Source organism: Hordeum vulgare, chromosome 2H (assembly GCF_904849725.1).
Source record: "Hordeum vulgare subsp. vulgare chromosome 2H, MorexV3_pseudomolecules_assembly, whole genome shotgun sequence".
Taxonomy (NCBI): Eukaryota; Viridiplantae; Streptophyta; class Magnoliopsida; order Poales; family Poaceae; genus Hordeum; species Hordeum vulgare.
In genome coordinates this window covers 621,691,350-621,715,110 of record NC_058519.1, presented here as the reverse complement: position 1 = coordinate 621,715,110, position 23,761 = coordinate 621,691,350, and the positions used below count along the sequence as shown (strand labels likewise).

Here is a 23,761-nt window from a genome sequence, read left to right as displayed (position 1 = left end):
GAGGAAGCCCTTCCACAAAGTCCATTGTAATCATTTGCCATGCTTGAGTAGGCACTGGCACAGGTTCAAGAAGACCTGGGTAACGCATGCGCTCCGACTTGGCCTGCTTGCAAATTTGGCATGCCTCCACAAACAGCTTCGCATGGTGTTTCAGTCCCGACCATGTGAACAAGCGTCGGACCCATCGGTAAGTTGCATTGAACCTCGAGTGACCTTCGATCACTCCGATATGCAGTGCTTCCAACACTTGTTTCTCGAGAGCCGCATTGTCGCCCAACCACACCCGCCCGTGCTGCCTGATAATGTCGTCGCATAGTTGGTACCCATCGATCCTGGGTGTCTTGAGTGGTCACGAGCCGGGCCAACAAGCGTTGCACCGAGGGATCATCCCGGTAGCCGAATTGGACTGCTTCGGTTCAGGCTGGGACCGCTGTAGTGATGGTTGCAAGGTCACCTTCCGGAGGATTGGGGAGTCAAGACAGGGATCATCAGCCCGGTTGTCCATGCATCTTTTGTAGACAATCCGATACCGTAAGACGAGCATCTTAGCCATGATTTTCTCCTGCCAAGGAGTAGAAGCCTTTGATCCTCCAAATTAATAAGACTCCACTGATCCGCGTGGATGATGAATTCGTCGTTTTGGAGGTAAGTATGCGAGTGATCCAGGGCCATTAAGATGGTCAACCCTTCTTTCTCATAGGTAGAGAACTTCCTGTTGCGTGGCCCCAACGAGCGGCTCGGGAAACCGATCGGGTGTTTCTTTTGTGTCAGAACAACGCCTATATCCATATCTGAAGCATCCGTCTTCAGCTCAAAAGTCTTAGTGAAATCTGGCAGGGCTAACACAGGTCACTGGCCTGATGGGTGAGGGTGGCACTTTAATAACTATCTCAGGCAACAACATCATGGTCCCTGGCGTTGCACCACAACATAGAAACGCCAAGGTGGTGGCGTTTCCAGCAAGAACAAACGCATACTAGTATGGCATTGCGGAAGTGTAAAAACGCAAGGTGGAAAGGCGTTTCTTAGTTGATCAGCAACGTCACGGGTTCTGACGTTTTTAACATATCATAAAATATTTTTCTGACGAATACATTTTATGTATTTCTTTAGCTATGTTGGTCAGAACAGTGATTTTGTCCAACACAAGAGCCCTGACCAACGCGTGCTGCAAGGCACGAAAAGCTCCTTCTTCCAGGTCAGTCCATTGGAAAACGGTCACATTTTTTAGTAGGTACGTGAGGGATCGAGAGGTGCATGATTGCAAACCCCCGAACAAATTCGCGGTAGCACCCAGCCAGACCAAGGAAAGCTCGTACCTCCTTGACATTGACACGCACCGGCCATTTTTCCATTGCAGCAATGTTCTTCTTGTCTGTGCGCACACCCTCTCCGCTGATTTCATGCCCAAGATATAGCAGTTGTGGCCGAGGAGCAAATGTACCCTTGCTGTGTTTGATCTTCAAATTGTGATTTTGGAGAAGCTGGAACACTTGCCATAGCATCTCGACATGCGAGGGGAGATCGCCGCTGTAGACCAGGATATCGTCAATGATGGCAAGCTCCGTCCGTGACGATAAGCATCGCTATTTAAAGAAAAAATGGTTTATTTTTTGTGAGCACTTCTTCTAACACCTTTGCATTGTTCTATAAGCAGGCCTAAGGTGCTTGGGTACTGAACTCACCTGTGCGAGTTCCCATGCGCTCTCTGACGATGAACATAGAAAAAACGGTGTGATCTCTGCAACGCCACAAAAGCGCGAATCCCCGGTTAAATTTAGTCATCGTACTCGACTTTCCCGGATCATGTCAGTAGATTAGCATCACGTCAATCAAAATAATCAGTGTTGGTACAAGCGAATCTGAATAAATAGTAATCCCACCCTACCTAACCACCCACCTTGAAATGAACAAAACTGCAAGCTGTTCTGTTGGCCCCGTGCAGCACGTGAGTAGCTACTGATGCTCACAACACAGGTTGCGTTCAGGCTTCACTCTTCGCTCCAACCATTCTGGCATGCAAAACAAATACTAAAAGCTTGGGAGAAAGGCAAATTATGAGGAAATCAAAGGTGCGGCATTATTGGGGTAGCTTTATCAGCTGTGGTGCACAGTGACGGTGTAACTTCCACTATCAAATATTCCCTCAACTTTCTCATGGTGTGCAGTGTCTGTCGGCAGAGGAAGTCCTGTCAGGCTCTCAGTAACAGGTAACTAACAAACTCCTGTCAGTTACGACTAACTGATTACTGATATCAAATATTCCCTGAACTTTGGGTTCGGTAACTGATTACTTGAACTCGAGCATGAGGCCATGCCTGCTGCAGGCGTCCAGAACAGACTGATTGCACTTAGTCGTGCATATATGTGGAGATTAGAAGTAGCAATATGCTGTACGTAGTACTACAATTTAACCCCTCGCTCGCGCGCACGTGAAGCCATGCACGGGTGCTGGAGCCGACAAGCAGCACCAGCACTGAAAACAGAGCGACGAGGCCGGGCCAACTGCCCCCCGCTCTCCCTCTCATCTCTTTCTCTCTCCACGCGCGCGCCATTGCTGCATGCTCCTGCGAGAGGGTGGTAGCTGGAGAGCAGCAGCCAGTCACACACTGACGCGCCGAGAGGAAGAAGAGCTGAGCTCTGCCTGCTGTTCTCCGGCCCGATGTGTTGCTACGTGGGCAAGGCCACCAAGATCTTCCTCTGCCTCGTCACGGCGCTGCTGCTCGCCGGCCTCGTCCTCGGCTTCGGCCTGGCCCGCCGGACGCTCTGGGGAGGCCAGAAGGCCGAGCCGGCCTGCCGGTGGCCGCGCTGCCAGCAGCAGCAGAGGCCGCCGCAGCAGCCCCTCTACGGCGCCGACCCGCTCCCGGTCGCGGGCACCACCGCGCCGCCCTCCAACCCGCTCACGGAGCCGGCCGTCGCCGTGTTCCCTGGGCTTGCCTCCTCCACCGCTGCGCCGCCGGCGACGGCGAGCGTACCAAACTTCGGACCGCCCAGGCCTTTCCCCGGGGCCGCCTCCAACACCGCCGTGCCGCCCGCGGTGACGAGCGTGCCGAACTTCGGGCCGCCCAGCCCGTTCCCCGGGGCCGCCTCCACCACCGCCGTGCCGCCGGCGTCTGCGAGCGTGGCGAACATCGGGCCGCCCAGCCCGTTCCCCGGGGCCGCCTCCTCCACCGCCGTGCCACCGGCGACTGCGAGCGTGCCGAACCTCGGCCCACCCAGCCCGTTCCCCGGGGCCGCCTCCTCCACCGCCGTGCCGCCCGCGCCGCACATCGGGCCGCCCACCCCGTTCCCCGTCGGTCCCGGCCCGTCCTCTCATCCATGAGAAGATTTTGGTCCTCTCTCGAGGTTGTTGAGAAATTGTACTGGTGATTTTTTATTCTTTTTATTTGCTCGTTTATTTTATTTTTGAGATAATAACCAACTAACCTCAAGACTAAATTTTGGTAATCCTTCCCTCTTTTCTGAAATCTGAGTACCTGGCGAAGTATCAGGTGAAAATCTGAAAATTTCTTCCAAACACCGTTGGATGGATGATGGACGTCTTGGATTAAAGGTGGGACTGCTAAGCATCCCACTTAAACGCTAATTAGCACATAACCCCTCTCTCTATTAATCATCAGGTGAAAAGAGCTTGACCTTCCTAGATCAGATCGTCTTCTCGTTGTCTTGACCGCCTCCGCGATACACCTTCCACCGACGCATAGAGCCTGTGCACGATCGGTCCTCCGGCGGCGCGGCCCTCTCCCCACGTGGCCCTAGTTCACGCTCTTTCGCCGTGACCGTAGACCCCCCCCCCCCCCTACACGATGGTGGTTGCCTCTCCCACATCGGCGACAGTGGATCATCGCCTCGCGAAGGTGACTAGCGGCTTGGCCGCTGCCCCCACGAACTAGTGAGTCGGCACCTGCAGTTCCTCCGACACACGAGGATGATTCAGTGGCCGCATCTTCGCCCACATATGATGGTGGCTCGGTGGCCACTGAATCATCCTCGTGTGTCGGAGGAACTGCAGGTGCCGACTCACAAGGGTGCAACCTAGTAAGGGTGCACGTGCAACGCACGTATCGACTGAAAATTCTCTGATAAAAATGTATACAACTTCATTTTCACAAGGTTATTTCAAGACCAACATTGTACAAATGATATACTTGTCCATTGAAAATGCGTCCTTATGTGTGAACATCTAAAAAAAAGCAAATATCATTGCTATAATTTTTATTTAAAATTTAGGGTGTATTCACATTGAATTGCTCCAGCCTCTCCATCGGAGTAATCCGGTTTATTTTCTTCCACACCTTTGGCATGACTACCATATTAGCATTAGCCTTGGATTTTCAGAACTTTAGCAATTCAATTATATATTGCACTGCTTCTGCATGCAAGGTTCTGGCCACTTCACCAGAACTCTCTTTCAAATAGGTTTTCCTGTCAAGTGGCGAAGATACTCTCGTACGCTTGCAAGGATCATAAACCACCATGACTTCCCATCATCGACTAAAAAGTTCCTCTATAGTATTTGGTCTTCCTCTACACAAGTCATATATATGCAAATCTCAAAAGTTACACTATACTAAAGCATTCCTCCGCCGCAAAAAAATTATACCACCTAAAATTAAAATGGTACTTCCTCTGTAAACTAATATAAGAGCGTTTAGATCACTATTTTAGTTATCTAAACACTCTTATATTAGTTTATAGAGGGAGTACTTGCTATCCTCTTTGACCTATGAGACATTGTTAGAGCATATATCTCCATATATGTTTTTGGTAATTGATGACAATTCCTATGGACTAATGGTTGCCTTAAGTTATATTTATAGGATTTGTCCATAGGCACTTCTTGAAGTTCATCTGTTGGGTTCAAGGAGTTTATATGATGACCAAGGTGGTATTCAAGGTATTATCCAAAGAATGGTCATAGAGACACAAGGTTGATCAAGATCGTTAGACAAAGAGTAAATCAAGATGATCAACACACAAAGCGTACAAGATGTACCGAGAGGGATCAAGTGATCCCATGGTATGGTAAGCATTGTCCAGTACGTATTTGTGTACTAACCCATGGTCTTCTTGACAGTTCTATGTGGGGTTAGGTGTGTTTCCATGGGCTTGCGTCAAGAGGAATATCTCATACAACCCATGGAGGATGACGTCAATTGATGGAGGATGGTGGCAATGGACTTGTGAAGATATGCTGAAGAGCGGCTCACCCATAGTGTGTATGGGGGAGCAATCAACTAGTCTTCATCAAGCCAACGCAAGCAAGAGGAATATCTCATACAACCCATGGAGGATGATGTCAAGTGATGGAGGATGGTGGCAATGGACTTGTGAAGATATGGTGAAGAGCGGTTCACCCATAGTGTGTATGGGGGAGCAATCAACTAGTCTTCATCAAGCCAACACAAGCAAGAAAGGTGGTCCATCTTGCGGAAGCCAAGATCATCGTCATCTAGCTCAAGAGGACGAGGTGCAAGGTATAGGTTTTCCCTTGATAGGTTTTCTCTTTTAGGATATATTGTCGTACTGTCAAGGGGGGCTCTCAAGTGAGTAGCTTGATCGTATCATTCGTTGAGAGCTCAAACCATTTGCATCCTTGCATCATACTTATTGGTTCTTGTTTGGTGTTTCTCTTAGTGAGTTTTAGAGATCATGTTCATATTCATGACAAGCTCGAGTTCATCGAAAACGGAGTCCATATGCATCTTCTATGATGTTTTCGATGTTGGGAGTTTTTACCGGTCTTATTCCAAGAAGGGTTCTCACCATTTTCTTATGGGACTTTTCTCACTTGCTTCTTATTGATATTTCTATCAAAATTGTGTTAGCCCATGTTGTTAGCTTTTCAATAAACTTGGTTTCGTTGAATTCGGAGTTCGTATGCGAAAGTTACAGCAGTTTCAGTATCCAGCGGTAGTACCGCTCCTGGTGCGAGTGGTAGTACCGCCCCCGGAGAGGTGGTACCACCCCGGAGCGGTAGTAATTTTTTACTACCGCTCCAAGAGCGGTAGTACCGCTCCGTCGGACTGTTTTTTGCATACTTTTTGGCCTAAGCATGGTTGGTGAACCTACCGAGCGGTAGTACCGCTCCATGAGCGGTAGTACCGCTCTGTGCGGGCTGTGAGGCTTAACGGTTGGATTTTTCCCCACCTATAAAAGGTGGTCTTCTTCCCCAGTGAACCTTATCTCTTTAACTCGTGTTCTTCCCCCATTTTTGACCTTCTTCGAGCTTGCTAACTCTCAATCCCTCCAATGATTCTTGCTAGTTCTTGAGGGAAAAGAGAGAGATCTAGATCCACATTTCCACCAATCACTTTCTCCTCTAAGTGAGGTGAACCCCTTGGGTCTAGTTCTTGGAGTTCTTCGTGTTCTTCTTCGTTCTTCCTCTCATTTTCCTCCCTAGCATTAGTTCCTTTGGTGGGATTTGGGAGAGAAGGACTTGGGCACTCCGTGTGCCCTTGCCATTGCATTAGTTGCATCGTTTGAGTTCTCCACGGTGATACGTGGAAGTTAAGTTTGAGAAGCTTATTACCTTTGGTACTTAGTACCCTAGATATTGTTCTTCGTGGATGTTTTGGCGTCCTAGAGGCTTGGTGGTGTCTCGGAGCTCAATCATTGTGGTGTAAAGCTCCGGGCAAGCGTCGGGGTCTCCAATTAGGTTGTGGAGATTGCCCCGAGCAATTTGTACGGGTATCGGTGACCTCCCCCAAGGTTTGGCATTTGTACGGGTTCGGTGACCGCCCTAAAGGGTCCCTTAATGGAATCACGGCATCTTGCATTGTGCGAGAGCGTGAGGAGATTACGGTGGCCTTAATGGCATCTGGGGGAGCATTGTGCCTCCACACCGCTCCAACGGATATTAGCATCCGCAAGGGTGTGAACTTCGGGATACATCATCGTCTCCGCATGCCTCGGTTATCTCTTACCCAAACCCTTTACTTATGCACTTTACTTTGTGATAGCCATATTGTTTATTGTCATATATCTTGCTATCACTTAGTTGTTTATCTTGCTTAGCATAAGTTGTTGGTGCACATAGGTGAGCCTAGTTGTTGTAGGTTTTGTGCTTGACAAATTAAAAGTTAGTTTTATTCCGCATTTGTTCAAGCCTAAACCGTAATTATTTTAAAGCGCCTATTCACCCCCCCTCTAGGCGACATCCACGTCCTTTCAATTGGTATCAGAGCTAGGTCTCTCTTTATTAGGTTTAACCACCCACAGAGTAAGATGTCGACGAGGGGTTTATGATTCACTGACACTCTTAGTTTCGATGGCACAAATTTTGATGTTTGGGTAATTCGCATGCTTAATCACTTTCGGGTCTTGGACCCAAATTTAGAACGAATTTTAGATATGGGTTTTCTCCTCCAAAGGATTCTCAAAATATATCTTTAGAGGATGAGAAAAACTCTTATCTCAATGCTCAAGCTTCTAATGTGCTTTTTGATGCTTTGAGCAACGTAGTTATATTTCAACTCATGCCATTCCGGGATGCTCATGAGTTGTGGACAAAGCTATATGGTATGTCCAAGATTTGTGGGAATGATTGTTCTCCCTCCACCTCCGGTCGTGTGGTCTTCTCAACTTCATCTACTTCACCTACATGTGGATTGCCACAAGGTAATGATATGGTGAGTAGTGGTGATCATTGCAACGATGACAGTGGGTTTATTGTTGTTGATCCTTCATCACTATATTATTGCAATGCTTAATATTTGGGCATTAACACTTCGAACACTCTAAATGTTTTACATGCTTGTGTTGATAGTCCTTGCATATCATGTAAAAACTGCTTGACTAAATCTCATGATGATATGCTTCCTATATCTTGTTGCCATGATAAAAATGTATATATTTCCTCGAGTTGTTGTGCTAACAATGTAGAGGAAATTCATCACTCCATGGAACAAGATGTGGCCTTGAATGATGCTTCAAGGGATCCTACATCATCATCTATTGTGACTCACTTTTGCCTTATGGCTAAGGCTTCAAAGGTATCTCCTACTTTGAATCCCAATATATCTCATGATGATGATGTTGATGATAATGGGGTTGAGAATAATGATGAAGAGAGTGATAATATTGCATCCTTAAAAATTAAGGGTGAAATTATTTTTAAATCTCTTTATAAGAATAAACTTGCTTGTTCCAACTTCTTGGAAATCATGTCTATTGCTAGTGAGGGCAAGAAATACATTGAGGAGTTGGAAGCTCATCTCGAGGAGCATGAGGCCACCATTGAGACAATGGCGGAGCTATCTCAAGCTCTTGAAAATGAACAAACCACCAAGGAATCTCTTGAGGAAACCTTTGCTATATAATTATCTAGATTAAAGGAATCCCATGATAGGGCTCTCGAGGTGGCTAATGATTTTAGAACTAAAAACGATAAGCTTGAAGTTGCACATGCTAAACTCGTTGAGGACTATGAGCACCTCGAAAATGGCTCAAAGGCTATTAAGAGTTCGCTCATCGAACTCACCGAGTCTCATGCTCAACTTGAAGCTTCATATGCTAAAGAGCTTGAAAAGTTGCCTTCTCCTCTTATTGTTAATGATGCTTGTGCTACTAATTCTACTTCTTGTGAATCATCCATTTTAAAGGAGAATGTTGAGCTAAGGGCTCAACTCGAGTTGCTATCTAGCAATTATGGGAAATTGGAAGAAAGTCATGTAATGCTCACAAGCTCTCATGATGATCTTCTAGTATCCCATAATGTGCTAAAATTATCTCATGAGGCTATTACTACCAAGGTAACATCGTGTGAGCCTCATGTGGACATTAGCACTACTTCTAGTCAAAAAGCTATATTGCCATGTGCTAGTCCTTGTAATTCATCTACTCACAATGTTGCTACATCTTGTGATGAATTACTTTCCATGCCTTGTTGCTCTAACAATGAAGCTTATACTTCCTCTAGTACTTGTGTTGATACTAACCATGTAGAGGAAATCAAAGAGCTCAAGGCCCAAGTCACTTCCTTGAAGAAAGACTTGGAAAAGAGTCATGAAGGAATGTCCACACTCAACAATGTCTTGTGTGGGCAAAAATCCCCAAATGACAAATATGGACTTGGATTCAACTCCAACAAGAAGAATAAGTCCAAAAGCTTCAAGAAGAAGGGCCAAGAACAAGTCAAGAATTCGGCCAAGATTATTTGCTTCAAGTGCAAAACTGAAGGGCACCATGTTAGATCTTGCCCACTAAAGAAGAAGCCCCAAAGTCACAAGCAACAAGGGAAGAGGCCACAAGTGCACTCACATACTCAACCACAAGTTGAAGAAAGGCCCCTTCCCAAGAAGACCCAAGCCAACACTCCTCATGTTGAGAAATCAATAGGGAAGAAATTAAAGGGTAGATGTTGCTACTTATGTCGTGAGAAGGGTCACTTCGCTTCTTCTTGCACGAGAGGTAATTTATCCAACCCAATCATTATTGATGATATCTATTCACTTGGGAAGGATAAGGTTGGAAATGTGTTTGCCAAGTTTGTTGGTACTCAAAGTGGTGTCAAGAAAAGTACCATTTGGGTTGCCAAGCCTATTGTGACTAACCTCTTAGGACCCAACGTGGTTGGGGACCAACAAGCTCAAACTTGATCAATAGGTGTTTGTGGAGGACATTAGAGACTTGGATACATAATGAAGAATTAAAGGGGTCTTCATCATTCATATTTTCTCAAGCCAAGTCATTTGGATTATCGAGTTTATATCTTATATCCAATGTGCCTCCTTACGGTAACTTGTACTTAAACTGTTTACATTGTTAGTTTCTTGCCCCTTTGCATGTTGTGTTTTTGTACCTTGCATGTGTTTGTACATGTTGTGCTTCCAACTTGCTTATGTTGAGTAATCGAGTATGTGTATGTTGGTTTGCATATCATGTACATGTGAGTCTTGTATTGAGCCTTTTTGCATCTTGTTTGTATCTTTGTTGGCTCTTGTGAGAGATTAATGGATTATCCCATTGTGGGGGAGTGATGTGCTTTGCACACCTCACAATCCTATAAATGTGTGTATACATGGGGAATACCACTTAGGATTGATATTTCAAGATTATCTAGTTTCTATGTGGTATGTCTTACTCATGAGAAATTCAAATTCTATATGGTCCATTAATTATCTCTTGTTGGTTTTAATTTGACACTTGTTAATATTGTTGGGTTATCACATTATGGGGGAGTAATATGCTATGTGCATATTACAAGCCTAGAGAATGTGTACATTTGAGGTATTGCCACTTAGTGTTGATATTGTAAATTATCTTGTTCCTAGATGGCATGTTTGCTCTACAAGTGTCATTTGCTTGCGTTTTATGGGTAAAGATGATCTTGGAAATATTTGCGATCTACTCCCTCTGTTCCTAAATACTTGTTGTTGGGGAGAACTAGATTAGTTGTCCCCAACAACAAATATTATGGTACATAGGGAGTACCAATGAGTATCATTTCCAAAATACTTCTTGTCCTTGACAATTGGTATTCCCATCATGTGGTAGGAATTGCTAATCGTCTTTACATTGGATTTTGTGTTTCGTTTGTCTTCCTTGCCTCTTGTGGATCTATTTTAACATGTCTAGTGTTTTTATAGATATAGAGAAAGTGATGATCCCATCTTGTGCATTTTGTATTTAAATGCAAATTCTATATAATGCACGTCCCTTGGGGGAGCTATCCTATTTTATATAGAACACTGTCTTTATTCACCCATCATAAAATCTTTTGATCCCTGTAAGTGCATCTAGTGCCCCTTAGTGATTTTGGTGGTTTGAAGACTTATAGGTTAAGTATCTAATGAGTTTGTGAGTGTACACAAGATGTATAAGTCATTGAGGAGTTTGAGATATTTGAAGAATATCGACCCCTAAAAATATATGTCTTCAGTTGAAGAAATTGGTCTGAAGCTGAAGAAATGTATTGCGAGGAATCTGCGATGAAATTGATATTCCTCATGAAGATACTGATATTGAGAAGACCGGTGGTTCGTGAAGAAAATCGTTCTGAAGAAATTGAAGCGTGAAGATTCACGTTTTCTGTTTTACTTTCTTCGCAATTGATGAATAGGAACACCGAACTGTTAAAGGGGGTCAAAGTAACACTATGGAATGAATTTCCTCATGATGCTCAACCCAAGCCTAATCCTACCAAAAGCCTCAAGCGAGGAATATGAGTGACATGAGGACTCTCACAGTTGAGGGTTCCGGCCGTTTTGATAACCACGCCAAGTCATTGCTCTTATCCACTCCAACGGTCATATTATTTAAGGGCATTAGTGTCAAATCATGTCGGGATGCTCCCAGGCTATAAATAGCCACCCCCCACAACCACTAGCTGGTTGGCTGCTCCGTTAGAAACTGACACTTGTCATAAGAGCAACCCAAATTCCTCAGAGCTTTCGAGAGTAATTCATCAAGAGGAAATACACCACCACCGAAACCACAAACCAAACCTAGTGATTGAGCATCACTGAAGAAGTTGTTCCTGTGTGGGACTGAAGCCTTTTACCTTTGAGGACTGTGCATCCTCCAGACGGTTAGGCGTCAAGGTCTAGAGGAATCCAGCAGTCAATTGTGGATCGCCGGGTGACCAAGTTTGTGAGGGTTTGGAAGTCTGCCCTGAAGACTTACCACGAGTGTTGGGCGAGGACTGTGTGTCCTTAGCTCGAGGAGAATACGGTAGGGACTGTGTGTCCGGGACTGGGTGTCCTTTGGTTTCAATACCAAGCCACTCCAAACCAGATGTACAACTGTCACAACAGTTGGAACTGGGTCATCAACAACAGTCTTGACTGAGAAACGGGTTCTAATTCCTCAACTCTTTACTTTTCCTGTATTGTGTGTTGATGAATTTCACTGTGACTGTTTGAAGAATTTGCTGAAGACTTTCTCTGAATTTCCTCAACCCCAAATTCTTCAAGATAGTTAATCATCATCTGTATTCTGCGTGCCTGCTTACTGTGCAATCTGTTTTCACATTTTTCACTCTGTAATACTGCTGTTGTGTACGTTTGCACGTCTGATCCTTTACTGTTTCCGCTGTAAGTTAGACATCAGTGAGGAATTTCCTCAAAAAGAAATTTCCTCAGTGATGAAATTCTAAAAATCTCCTATTCACCCCCCTCTAGTCGATATAACGCACTTTCAATTGGTATCAGAGCAAGGTACTCCCTTGTTCTGTGTGATTTTGGTTTAACCACCTGGAGTTTTAGTTATGTCGACTGCAGGCATGTTTAAGGTGACTGCAGCATGTCCTACCTACGAAGGAAAGAACTTTCCCTTCTGGAAGAACAAAATGCAAATGCATTTACAAGCTATTGATAATGATCTCTGGTATATTGTGGAAAATGGAGTCCCCATCATCTCTGCCAGTGTCACTGCGGCTGATGTGAAGAAATTCAAGCAACTCGATTCTCAAGCGAAGAACATCATCTGTGGTCATCTGAGCCGTGGCCAGTTTGGAAGAGTAAGTGCCTTGGGCTCTGCAACACTGATCTGGGAGAGACTGTGCAAGGTAAATGAAGGAGTATCAACCCAACGTGAGTCTCGTGTTGATATTCTTCGCAATCTCTTCAATCGCTTCAAGAGACATGACAATGAAAGCTGCCAAGACACCTTTGATCGCCTCACAGACATATCAAATGAACTGCAAGCACTGGGAGCTCGAGACATCACTAATCACGAAGTTGTGAAGAAACTGCTGAGATCTTTGGATTCTTCATTTGATACTTTAGTTCTGATGATTCAAGAAAGACCAGATTACACGATGCTTGATCCAGCAGATATACTAGAAAGGCTAAATACTCCTGAATTCCAGCTAGAAGAAAAGAGAGATTTATATGGACCAAGCTATTCCAGACCACGTGCACTCAAGGCTAGAGCAATTTCCTCATCTGAAGACGAAGACACAGACGACAGCATTTGTGATCCTGAAGAATTTGGACAGGAGCTTACAATGCTTGTGAGGAAATTCCAGAGATTTACACGACGAGGCCAATTCGGTAAATCTTCAAGAAGAGACATGAGGAAGTCAGAATCTGCATCTGAGGACTACAAGAAACGAACCTGTCACAAGTGCAAGAAATCAGGTCATTACATTGCTGATTGTCCCCGTTGGGGAAAGGAATCAAAGAAGAAGAAATACAAGGATGACAGTTCTGATGACTCGAAGAAGAAGAAGAAATCTTCAAAATCCTCATCTTCAAAGCCCTCATCGCACAAGAAGACCAGTTTCAGAAAGGCTCGGGCACTTATTGGCAAGGAAATGGACTCCGAGGCAGAATCAGAGGAATGTGATGAAGAAGAGGGTTCTGATGAAGACTCAGAATCAGTACAGGCTAGTCTTGCACTAGCAACCACTTTCGTCAGCAAGTCAATCTTCAATCTTGAAGAAAATGATTGCACCATCCATACTGATGACTATGCTGATGACATCGCTCCAACCTATTGCTTCATGGCAAAAGGTTCAAAGGTATCAAATAATGCCTCCTCCTCTGATTCAAGTGACTGTGAACCTAATGATTATAAGAAACCCAGTTACAGTAAACTTGCTATTATTGCCACTAAACAACAAACTGCTCTGGAAAAGCTTCAGAAACTGCTAGACAAAAGTGATGACATGTTGAATGATGAAATGAACCTTACTCAAATCCTCACTGATGACATGAAAAGTCTTCAGTCTAGATTTGATAATCTTCAGGATCGTTATGATACACTCCTCACTGATCATGAGAAGCTTTCCTATGAATTTCTTCAAAGGAAGCTTGATCTTGAGAAGCTGAGGATGTCTCATGATGATCTTCGTATGGAAGATGATTCATTACTAGCTCAACAGATCAGCGCTAGTCAAGTTGAATTTATTCCTCCATGTCTTAAATGCATTGAACGCGAAACTGCTAATTCTTCACCAGAATCTTCAAATGCTACCATTGCTACAAATTCTTCAACTGCACCTGTTGTGTCTATTTCCTCACTTGAGGAAAACACAAATGTCACTCATGAAAATGCAGGGTTGAAGGAATTGTACGTGACAGGCATGTACAAAAGCCTCAAAGGACATCAAATCCTTTGTGATGTGCTCAAAAAGCAGATCATGAACAGGAACCCGAGGAAAGAAGGAATTGCCTTTGAGAGGAAACTAAATGCTGATGGATCTTATTGGAAACCTGAGCAGTATCCTAAAACCTCATGGGTTGCTGCTACTGAGCCTCCTTTTGATCCATCTAATCTAACTGGATTTTCATGTGAACTATCCTATTCCTCAGATGAGTCATTTGATTCCAACTATAAAATGTTCAAAAATCAATCTGGTGAAGTATTTGCTCGATATGTTGGAACTAACTGCAGGAATGGCCCTCCTCTGAGGAAAATCTGGGTTCCCAAAAGTTGTATTGAAAATCTTCAGGTGAATGTCATCATGACACCACCACTGAAGAATCAGAACCCCAGATCAAATTCCTCAGGAGGACCAAAGTCTTCAAGAGGATCAAAATCCTCAACTGGTCAAAACTATGCTCGTACCCGTGCTTATGCGTCTAACATGCAGGAAAACTATAAGGAATATGAATATGAGCGTTACACCTCAAATCATTATGTTCATAAATCCTCAAACCAGTTCTCTGCATATTCATATGAGTACTTTAATCCCCCTACTGTTAAGAGAAGTTCATTAGCTTCAATGCCACCTTTCTCATATGGTGCTCGCAGGATGATGAACGCTTTGCCACCCCTTCAGATGTGGGTGGTGAAGAAATCAAACTAATCACTTCTGCAGGTCAGGTCTTCAGATGAAAATCATCATCTGAAGAATTTGTTGGAGACCTGAAGAAATGCTTGATAGGACGCAAGCTAATGATTGATGAAATAAAAATATTTCACACATTTCTGTTATGATGAAATTACTGATCCGATGAAATTAGTATCATATTCTTCAAATCTGAAGCATATGAGATGGTAAGCTGTACTAATTCATCTGCAGGATGACAAACCCAAAAATACTGAGTGGATTCTCGATAGTGGCTGCACACATCACATGACTGGTGATAAAAGCTTACTGATGAATATGCCACTAACTTCATCACCTCTGAAGCAAATCACATATGCTGACAAAGGTAAAAGCAAGGTATTGGGACTTGGCAAAGTGGCTATTTCCAAGGATAGGCATATGGACAAAATGATGCTTGTTGAATCCCTTGGTTTTAACCTTATGTCAGTCTCAATGCTTTGTGATCTTGATATGATTGTTATCTTTGGTAGATATAGATGTGTAGTCATCATGGAATCTGACAGATCCAAAGTCTTCGAAGGTGTAAGAAGAGGGGATTTGTACATTGTTGATTTCTCTACAGGTCCTCAACCAGCTACTTGCTTACTAGCAAAAACCTCAGAAGGATGGTTGTGGCACCGAAGACTAGGTCATGCAGGCATGAGGAATTTGCACACGCTCGCGAAGAAGAAGCATGTCATCAACATCGAATCAGTCAAAATCCTCAAGAATCATCTCTGCGGTGCTTGTGAATATGGGAAAATGACCATATCCAAGCATCCCTCCAAAACCATCATGACCACTACACGTCCATTTGAATTGCTTCATATGGATTTATTTGGACCTACTCACTATGCCACACTAACCAATGCAGCATCTCTATATGGCTTTGTCATAGTTGATGATTATTCCAGATACACTTGGGTGCATATTATAGTGTATAAAACTGAAGTGCAGGAAATCTTCAAACGATTTTCTTCAAGGGCCTCGACGAACTTTGGCATCAAGATCAAACATATCAGGAGTGATAATGGAACCGAGTTCAAAAACACTGGTCTTGATGATTATCTTGATGAACTTGGTATTACTCATGAATTGTCTGCTCCTTATACTCCTCAGCAGAATGGTGTCGTCGAAAGGAAGAACAGGACTCTGGTTGAAATGGCGAGAACCATGCTTGAAGAATATCAGACTCCTCGTCGCTTTTGGCCTGAAGCAATCAACACTGCATGCCATATCATCAACAGGGTATATCTTCACAAATTCCTCAAGAAAACCTCATATGAACTCATCACTGACAAGAAACACAATGTAAGTTATTTCAAAGTCTTCGGTGCAAAATGCTGGATTAGAGATCCTCACCACAGCTCAAAATTTGCACCTAAGGCACATGAAGGTTTTATGCTCGGTTATGGAAAGGACTCGCACACTTACAGAGTCTTCAACAACTATCACAACAAAGTTGTTGAGACTGTAGATGTGCGGTTCGATGAAACTAATGGCTCGCAAAGAGGGCAATTGCCTTCTGATCCAGATAAGCTGTCTCCTGAGGAAGCAATAAAGCTCAAGCCTACTGAAGACATTGTTCCATCTGAGGAAATTGATGAAGAAACGATCCCCATCGCTGATAAAAACCAAGAAGATGTTCCTGAGGAAATTGCATCAGCACCACTTCCTCAGCCCAGACAAAATCCTCAACCAGCTCATCCGAGGATTGCAAACGAAGTTGAACTTGAAAAAATCCTCAACGACATCAACGCGCCAGGTCCTCTCACTCGCTCAAAAGCTTCACACTTAGTTAACTTTTGTGGGCATTTCTCCATCACAGAACCCTCAAAAGTTGCTGAGGCTTTTCTGGAACCGGAGTGGATCCAAGCTATGCAAGACGAACTTCTTCAATTCAAGCTTAATGACGTATGAGAGCTCGTCAAATGACCAGATCCTCGCAAGCACAACATCATTGGCACCAAGTGGATTTTCCGAAACAAGCAAGATGAGGACGGTCAAGTGGTGAGGAACAAGGCACGACTTGTAGCCCAAGGTTACACCCAGGTTGAAGGAATAGATTTCGATGAAACTTTTGCACCTGTTGCTAGACTTGAAGCTATTCGAATATTATTGCTTATGCTAATCATCATAACATCACCTTATATCAAATGGATGTGAAAAGTGCATTCCTCAATGGTAAGCTTGAGGAAGAAGTATATGTTGCTCAGCCCCCAGGTTTTGAGGATCCAAAGAATCCAGACAAAGTCTTCAGACTCAAAAAGGCTCTGTATGGCCTCAAGCAAGCCCCTCGGGCATGGTATGATACGTTGAAGGAATTCCTCATGAAGAAAGGCTTCAAACCTGGTTCACTCGATCCAACTCTTTTCACTAAATCCTATGATAATGAGCTATTTGTGTGTCAAATATATGTCGATGATATTATATTTGGCTGTACTGACAAAAGATACAGTGATGAATTTGCCTACATGATGAGTGAGGAATATCAGATGTCCATGATGGGGGAGCTGAAATTCTTCTTAGGTCTTCAAATTCGTCAACAAAGCAATGGAATCTTCATCTCACAGGAGAAATACCTCAAGGATGTTCTGAGGAAATTCGACATGCACGAATGCAAAGGTGCTAAGACTCCGATGCCTACCAACGGCCACCTCGGCACTGATGAAAATGTTAAAGATTTCGATCAGCAGGTATACCATTCTATGATTGGCTCTTTATTGTATCTATGTGCATCTAGGCCAGATATAATGCTTAGTGTTTGCATGTGTGCACGTTTTCAAGCAAAACCGAAGGAATCACACCATAAGGCTGTGAAACATATTCTTCGATACTTAGCTCACACACCAACACTAGGATTATGGTATCCCAAGGGCTCCAATCTTCATCTGGTAGGGTATTCTGACTTAGACTATGCTGGTGACCGTGTGGATCGCAAGTCAACTTCTGGCACATGCCATTTCCTCGGAACATCAATAGTTTGCTGGTCCTCAAAGAAGCAGAACTGCGTATCACTCTCCACTGCTGAAGCTGAGTACATTGCTGCTGGTTCTTGCTGTGCTCAATTGCTATGGATGAAGCAAACCCTCAAGGATTACGGCATCAACATGAAGAATGTACCTCTCTACTGTGACAATGAGAGTGCTATCAAGATTGCATACAACCCAGTACAACACTCGAAGACCAAGCACATCCAGATTCATCATCATTTTCTTCGGGACCATGTCCTCAAGGGCAATATCCTCATTGACCATGTGAAGACTGATGATCAACTAGCAGATATCTTCACTAAGCCCTTGGATGAGAAAAGGTTTTGCAAGTTGCGGTGTGAGCTAAATATCTTAGAATCTTCAAATGTTTTGTAAAAACATGCACACATCCTAATACTTATGCAAAGTTGATGACTTAGATGTGCAACACATGATGAATCGAGTTTCTTCAACTGATGAAGAATGTCACTCTGAATGTGAAGAAATTAATGAAGAAATTGATTCTCAGGGCCCTACGACAATTCTACGCGGCGTCTGTAATCAACGTTCTTATATGGTGGGTAACGCCACCGCCCTATATGAAATTCCTCAAGTTGTTTTTCATCAAATGATCAATTTCCTCAAAATATGTTTTCTTCAAAACAGATGTTCTTCATTATGATGATTTATTACAAAATCTTCAAAAACACTTGATGACTTTCATTTGACTAGCTAGACTGAGATTTCTAGTCCTCAACATCATTCACTTATTGCTATTTCTTCAAGTTGATGTTTCTGCTAAGTGAATATGATCGGACCCTACTTCCCTCTATGCTATACTTATCGAGTCTATTCAATTCTTCATATGCGTTCTACTTGAAACTTAGTTCAAAATCCTCACTGCATCCTTGTCAGCTGATGATTTTGTAACGAAAATCCTGAAATCTTCAAAAATTGTTTTCTTTAAAGGCACGGTAACTGAACCCCCACTTCCCACGATCGGATAACCACGATCTCCACTATCTCCACCGCATCGTATGGGAGCTACACGTGTCCTGCGGATACGTAGAGGCAGGGGCTATTTGGTCCGAAATTTTCGTGCCAAACAGTAACTTTTGGGCTATAAATATGTCCTTATCCCCCTCGGTATCCTCTTCTTCGCCTCATCCCTCTCCTGCCACAGCACACTCCACCGAACCCTAGCGCCACCACTGGTAGTCTTGTCGCCGGTGAGGAAGAGCTTCACTGCCTCGACCTCCTCGTCGCCAGAACCACGCCGGAGTCGGATCATCTTCGTTCGCCGCCGCCGTAGATGTCCTCTGTTGCCAAGTTAGGGTGCATTGGACACTCGAACGAAGAGCCTGTCCAACACTACTTTCTGTGTTCTTCGTATGCACCTTCCAGGGTAAATATATCCCATTTTTACAGCAGATTAGATCTGAAATTTTACATCTTCTATGTGAAATCTGTTTTTCCCCAAGATATGATGCACACATGATTCCTCGAACACTACATATCACCACAATCATTGATGAACTATGCTAAGCATCTAAGACTATCACGAGATTCCTCAATTGTGTGAATTTTCGGATGTGTACAACTCTGGAACCCAAGAACAGTTTGCTTAGGCAATTTCCTCAACCACTGGTTATATTCCTCAAACTCTCAAACTTTTTCATTTTCCTCAAATCTGAGAACGCATATGACCTCTCCAAATTCCTCGCAACCATACTCTGTTCACAGGTACACACATGTCAGCTGATGAATCTCTCGGTTCTCATCACATTAACTCATTTGCAGCGTTTCTGGAAGAAACTCTTCAAGGCTCATCAGAATCCTCACGAGTTCAAAATCATCAACAAAATCCTCAACTGAAGAAAATGGAGGAAGACAGAAAACAGAAGGGAGGAAAGAAGCTTGAGCAGAACACAGCTGTTGATATCCCTGAGGACATTTACCTGGACTACTGCACACCTGATGAACATGAGACAATGGCCAAGAGAAAAATACGGCTGCAGAAGATTGAATGCCGATGGGCGAAAGAATGGAAGGAGTACAGGTTTGTGACTCCCAAATATGCAAAGAAATTCGCTTTGAAGCCTCCTGGCAGAATGGCCCCACTTGAGGATCATCAAGTAGCACATCCCTCAAGTCTCATGACCATTGATGACTATCCAGATGAGAAAGAAAAGCATCTGGCCAAGCTCAAGAGGCAAGCAGAAGCTGCAGTGAGAAAATTCAATGCATCCTGAGTTGCTGCCTCCGGTGCTGCTCATTCCTCAGCTGCAGAAACCTCAGGCTCAGAGATTCCTCAAATGCAGTCTGCGCCATCAAAGCCAAAGGCTCCAAAGCCTCAAGAGAAGTCTGCTCAGACTTTTGTCACAAAACCCTCAGCACCAAAACCATCAGCGCCAAAGCCCTCAGCACCAATCTCCTCAGTATAAAAATCCTTAGCTCCAGCTCCAAAGCCTCAAGAGAAACCAGTACCGAAGCATGTCGTGAAGCCTACGACCGCCAGCTTCAGCTCCTCACTCCCAGCTGCAACTAGCTCGGAGACAAAGTCTTCAACACCACTTGTGAAGACTTTGGCAACTACTGAACGTGCACCTCTGCCCAGCCCCAGCAAAATCATCGCAGTCCCATCTGCATCAGAGGGAAGTGATGATTATGATGATGAAACCCTGCAAGACATCATTAGAAACAAGCAAGAAAGGGTAGCACAAGCATCAGGCAGTGTTATTCCTCTGGCCATGGACCCCAAGGTCCTCCTCGACTACATCAATATATGGTATGAGGACCCAAACACTCCCATTGATGATTTGAAACTTCCTCCTGGCATCAGCCACATGGTGGCCACCTTCATAAATGAAGCCAAGTGGAAAGAACAACAGGTGTGACATCCTCGACTTTTGCTACAGTAATGATTGTAATTAAGCGACACTGATCCCGCGCTAATGATGCCACGTCATCGCAAGTGATATCAATGTTGTCATGTTGGTTGAAATCGATTCAAAATCCGAACTTTGAAATTAAGTCGAACGAGAACATAATTCGTTTGTTGAAATAATAACTTGGGGAGTTATAAAAATTTCCTCGCAGATTATAATATCAAATCGAGCACTTTAGGAATTGTCGGTAAACACTATATATTTAAAAGTGGATCTTGAATAAGATAAATAAAGGAAATATAGTAGATGTAAAAGAAATAAATAAAAGAAAGAAGTAAAAGTATATAAAATAAATTATAAGAGATAGTAAATAAAATTAGGTACTAAAAGGACTTAGAAATAATAGAAAAAGAAAACCAAAAACAAAAACAAAAAAAAGGGAAAAGGAACCCCCACCCCCTGGCCCAGCTAGGCCAAGAGGCCCAACCGGCCAGGCCCCAACCGCTCCCCACCCGAACCCTAGCGCCCCCCCTGGCGAGGCAGCCCCTCCGTGCCTCGCTCCCTCCCCTCCCCTTAGCCGCCGCCAGCCCCCTCCCGCTGGCCCCACACCCCATCGACAACCCACATCTCGTTCTCTCGCCCCCACCCCACCGAGAGAAATCCCACCGAGCCCCAGTCCCCCAGATCTCTCCCCACCTCGTCTCCCACCTCTCGGTCTCCTCCCGAGCCCCACCCACTCCCAGATCAAACCCCCACTCCCTACCCAGATCGACGAGCCCCTCCCGTCGGCCTCCCCTGCATCCCTTCCGCCGGCGGCCCCGAGCCCCTCTACCTCCCCCGGCGGCCCCCTTACGGCCTCCCCTCCTCTCCCTCGGCAGCCTCGAGGAGCCCCGCCGGCGGGAACCCCTCTCGGCCCCAACCCCCGCCCCCGTCGGCCTTCCTCCCGCTCGGTCCAGGAGGGACCGGGCAGGGAGACTCCCTCTCCTTGTCACGCCGGTTGGCCACCTCCGGGAGGCTTCTCCGGCGATCGTCCTCACCGGCATCACCACCACCGCGTCATCACCGCCGTCAACCCCGCCTTTCCCGCGAACTCCGGCTTTACCGAGCCGTCTCATCAACGCCGGTGAGCCCTTTTACGGGCTCCTCCCATCCTCTCCTTCCGTTTTTCGCCCCGGTTCCGTTCCGAAATTTAGTTCCTCGTTCCGGCGGCGTTGAGGTCTCGTAGGTGTAGTGGAGTTTGTCCCTCTTTCCTCTCTGTTGAGAGAGATGGCAGAGAGTTAGCAGAGAGATGTGTTAGAGGGGGGAATAGAAAGAAAAAGAAATATATGTATTGCATATGTATGTATCCGTATGTATGTATGTATATGGAATTGAGTATGTATTTGTGTTAAGATGTGTGTATAAAAAAACGTGGTATACGGTCTGTGTGTGTGCGTTTAGTGATTGTGATGCTCACTGTCTCTATGACATGTGGGGCCCGCACCCCTGAAAATGAAATTCAAAATAATAATTAAAAATATTTTTTTATGTATTAAATAAATAAATAAATTAGTTTAATTAAGGAGTCTATTAATTAAGGTAATTAAAATATTCTAAACAGTATGACATGTGGGTCCCATCCCACTAATTAATCTTGATTAATAGTAATTTAGTTAATTAAAAACCCGTGTCTATGACAACGAGGACCCACTGGCCAGTTTGACCAGTCAACCATTGATGTCAGCATGACATCATGCTGATGTCATAATAGCCTTTTATTAAATCATTTAAATCTGTTTTTAATTCCTAATTATTGAATAAAACTTTAAAAATTAATATTAAATAATCCGTAAGTCAGATCGAAATATTTTCAACATGAAAGTTGATCAGCAAGACGACACGAACCCGGATACACGGCCCGTTCGTCTGTCACGCGTCCCTAGCATAGCAAACATGGAACTTTTGCATCGTTTCCAGTATAACCGGTAGTAGCCCGAGACCCGGAAAATATCATCCGATATTCTTCCGACCCGTCTATGACGGATGTTGCTGCGTTAGCTCATGTCTAGCCTGCATCTTGCCATGTCATGCTTTTTGTTGCATCGGTGCTATTATTTATCGTTTCTTCCCCCTCTTCTTACCGGTAGACCCCGAGACTGACGCTGCTGCCGGGTACATCTACGACCCTGCCGACCAGTCCTTTGCCGCAGAGCAACAAGGCAAGCAAACCCCCCTTGATCATTCCTATATCGCCTATGTCTTTCTTCCTACTGCTTGCATTAGTATTTTGCTACTGTTGTAGTTAGCTCCTATATCTGATGCATAGCCTGTTTTTGATGAACTGCTACTTTCAGTCATGTACCTTTAATCTGCTTAGTATAGGTGGAGCAGTCATCCCCTCTGACCCCGTAGCTCAGTTGCCCCGCTTGTTTTCAAATCTCGATCTCTGATCGACGAGCCCGACCCGACACAGCACATTCACCCCCCTTCGTTGTACGACGCTACAGAGATACTATCGGGTACCGAGGGTGACACCTCACTAAGTACTCCTGATGATATCTCTGTAGTATAGCTAGTCAGTCGTGGTTATCGAGGGTGATTCCTCTTTCACCATTCCCGATGACGCCTCTGTCGTGCAACCCCTCAAGTGTGGGACCCCCGAGGGTTATTCCTCCAAGCCCACCTTGACGGGTACATCATTCGGAGTCCAACGAGGGTGATACCTCGGATTCCCCCCCGATGTTACAACCACACAGTTACTCGACCATGTTACTGGGATCATTGGTGATTAGTTGTAAGACAGGTGGATTCCCGTGAGACTGTGTTGTTGGCCTAATTAAAATGTTAATGGATTGGGTATTTGATCTGGGTTGGTCGGAGACCTTTTCGCACTAACCGGCTACGCGGGAAGAATTATGGGTACTCGGCGTCGCGGTATCAACCGAAGCTTTTCAGATGCCAGCATTGTAGCGGCGCGCGCCCGAGTGGTCCCGAGATGCATCGCTCTTGTGATTAAGGGATGCTAGGACTAACGTCGGCCGCCCACGCCACGTGCAGGAGCGCGAAGGGGAACTGGGCCCACGAACCCTTTGTGCTTAGGAGTTAGACCGGCGGGTTGGCCTCTCTGATTAGTCTTAGGTGGGGCTGCGACGTGTCGATATTCC

At 44.7% G+C, this 23,761-nt stretch overlaps 1 protein-coding gene across 1 annotated transcript; it reads left to right on the top strand.

Moving 5' to 3' along the window:
• The first annotated feature begins 2,289 nt into the window (after positions 1 to 2,289).
• Positions 2,290 to 3,402, top strand: LOC123430902 (protein diaphanous homolog 1-like). The gene has a single exon (XM_045114734.1). It carries the CDS (start codon positions 2,663 to 2,665, stop codon positions 3,320 to 3,322), a length of 660 nt encoding a protein of 219 aa, XP_044970669.1. The 5' UTR covers positions 2,290 to 2,662; the 3' UTR covers positions 3,323 to 3,402.
• Positions 3,403 to 23,761: the final 20,359 nt, after the last annotated feature.

Bases quoted from the DNA above. Each gene is read 5' to 3' on its own strand.
- LOC123430902 (XM_045114734.1), top strand. From the start codon at position 2,663: ATGTGTTGCTACGTGGGCAAGGCCACCAAGATCTTCCTCTGCCTCGTC.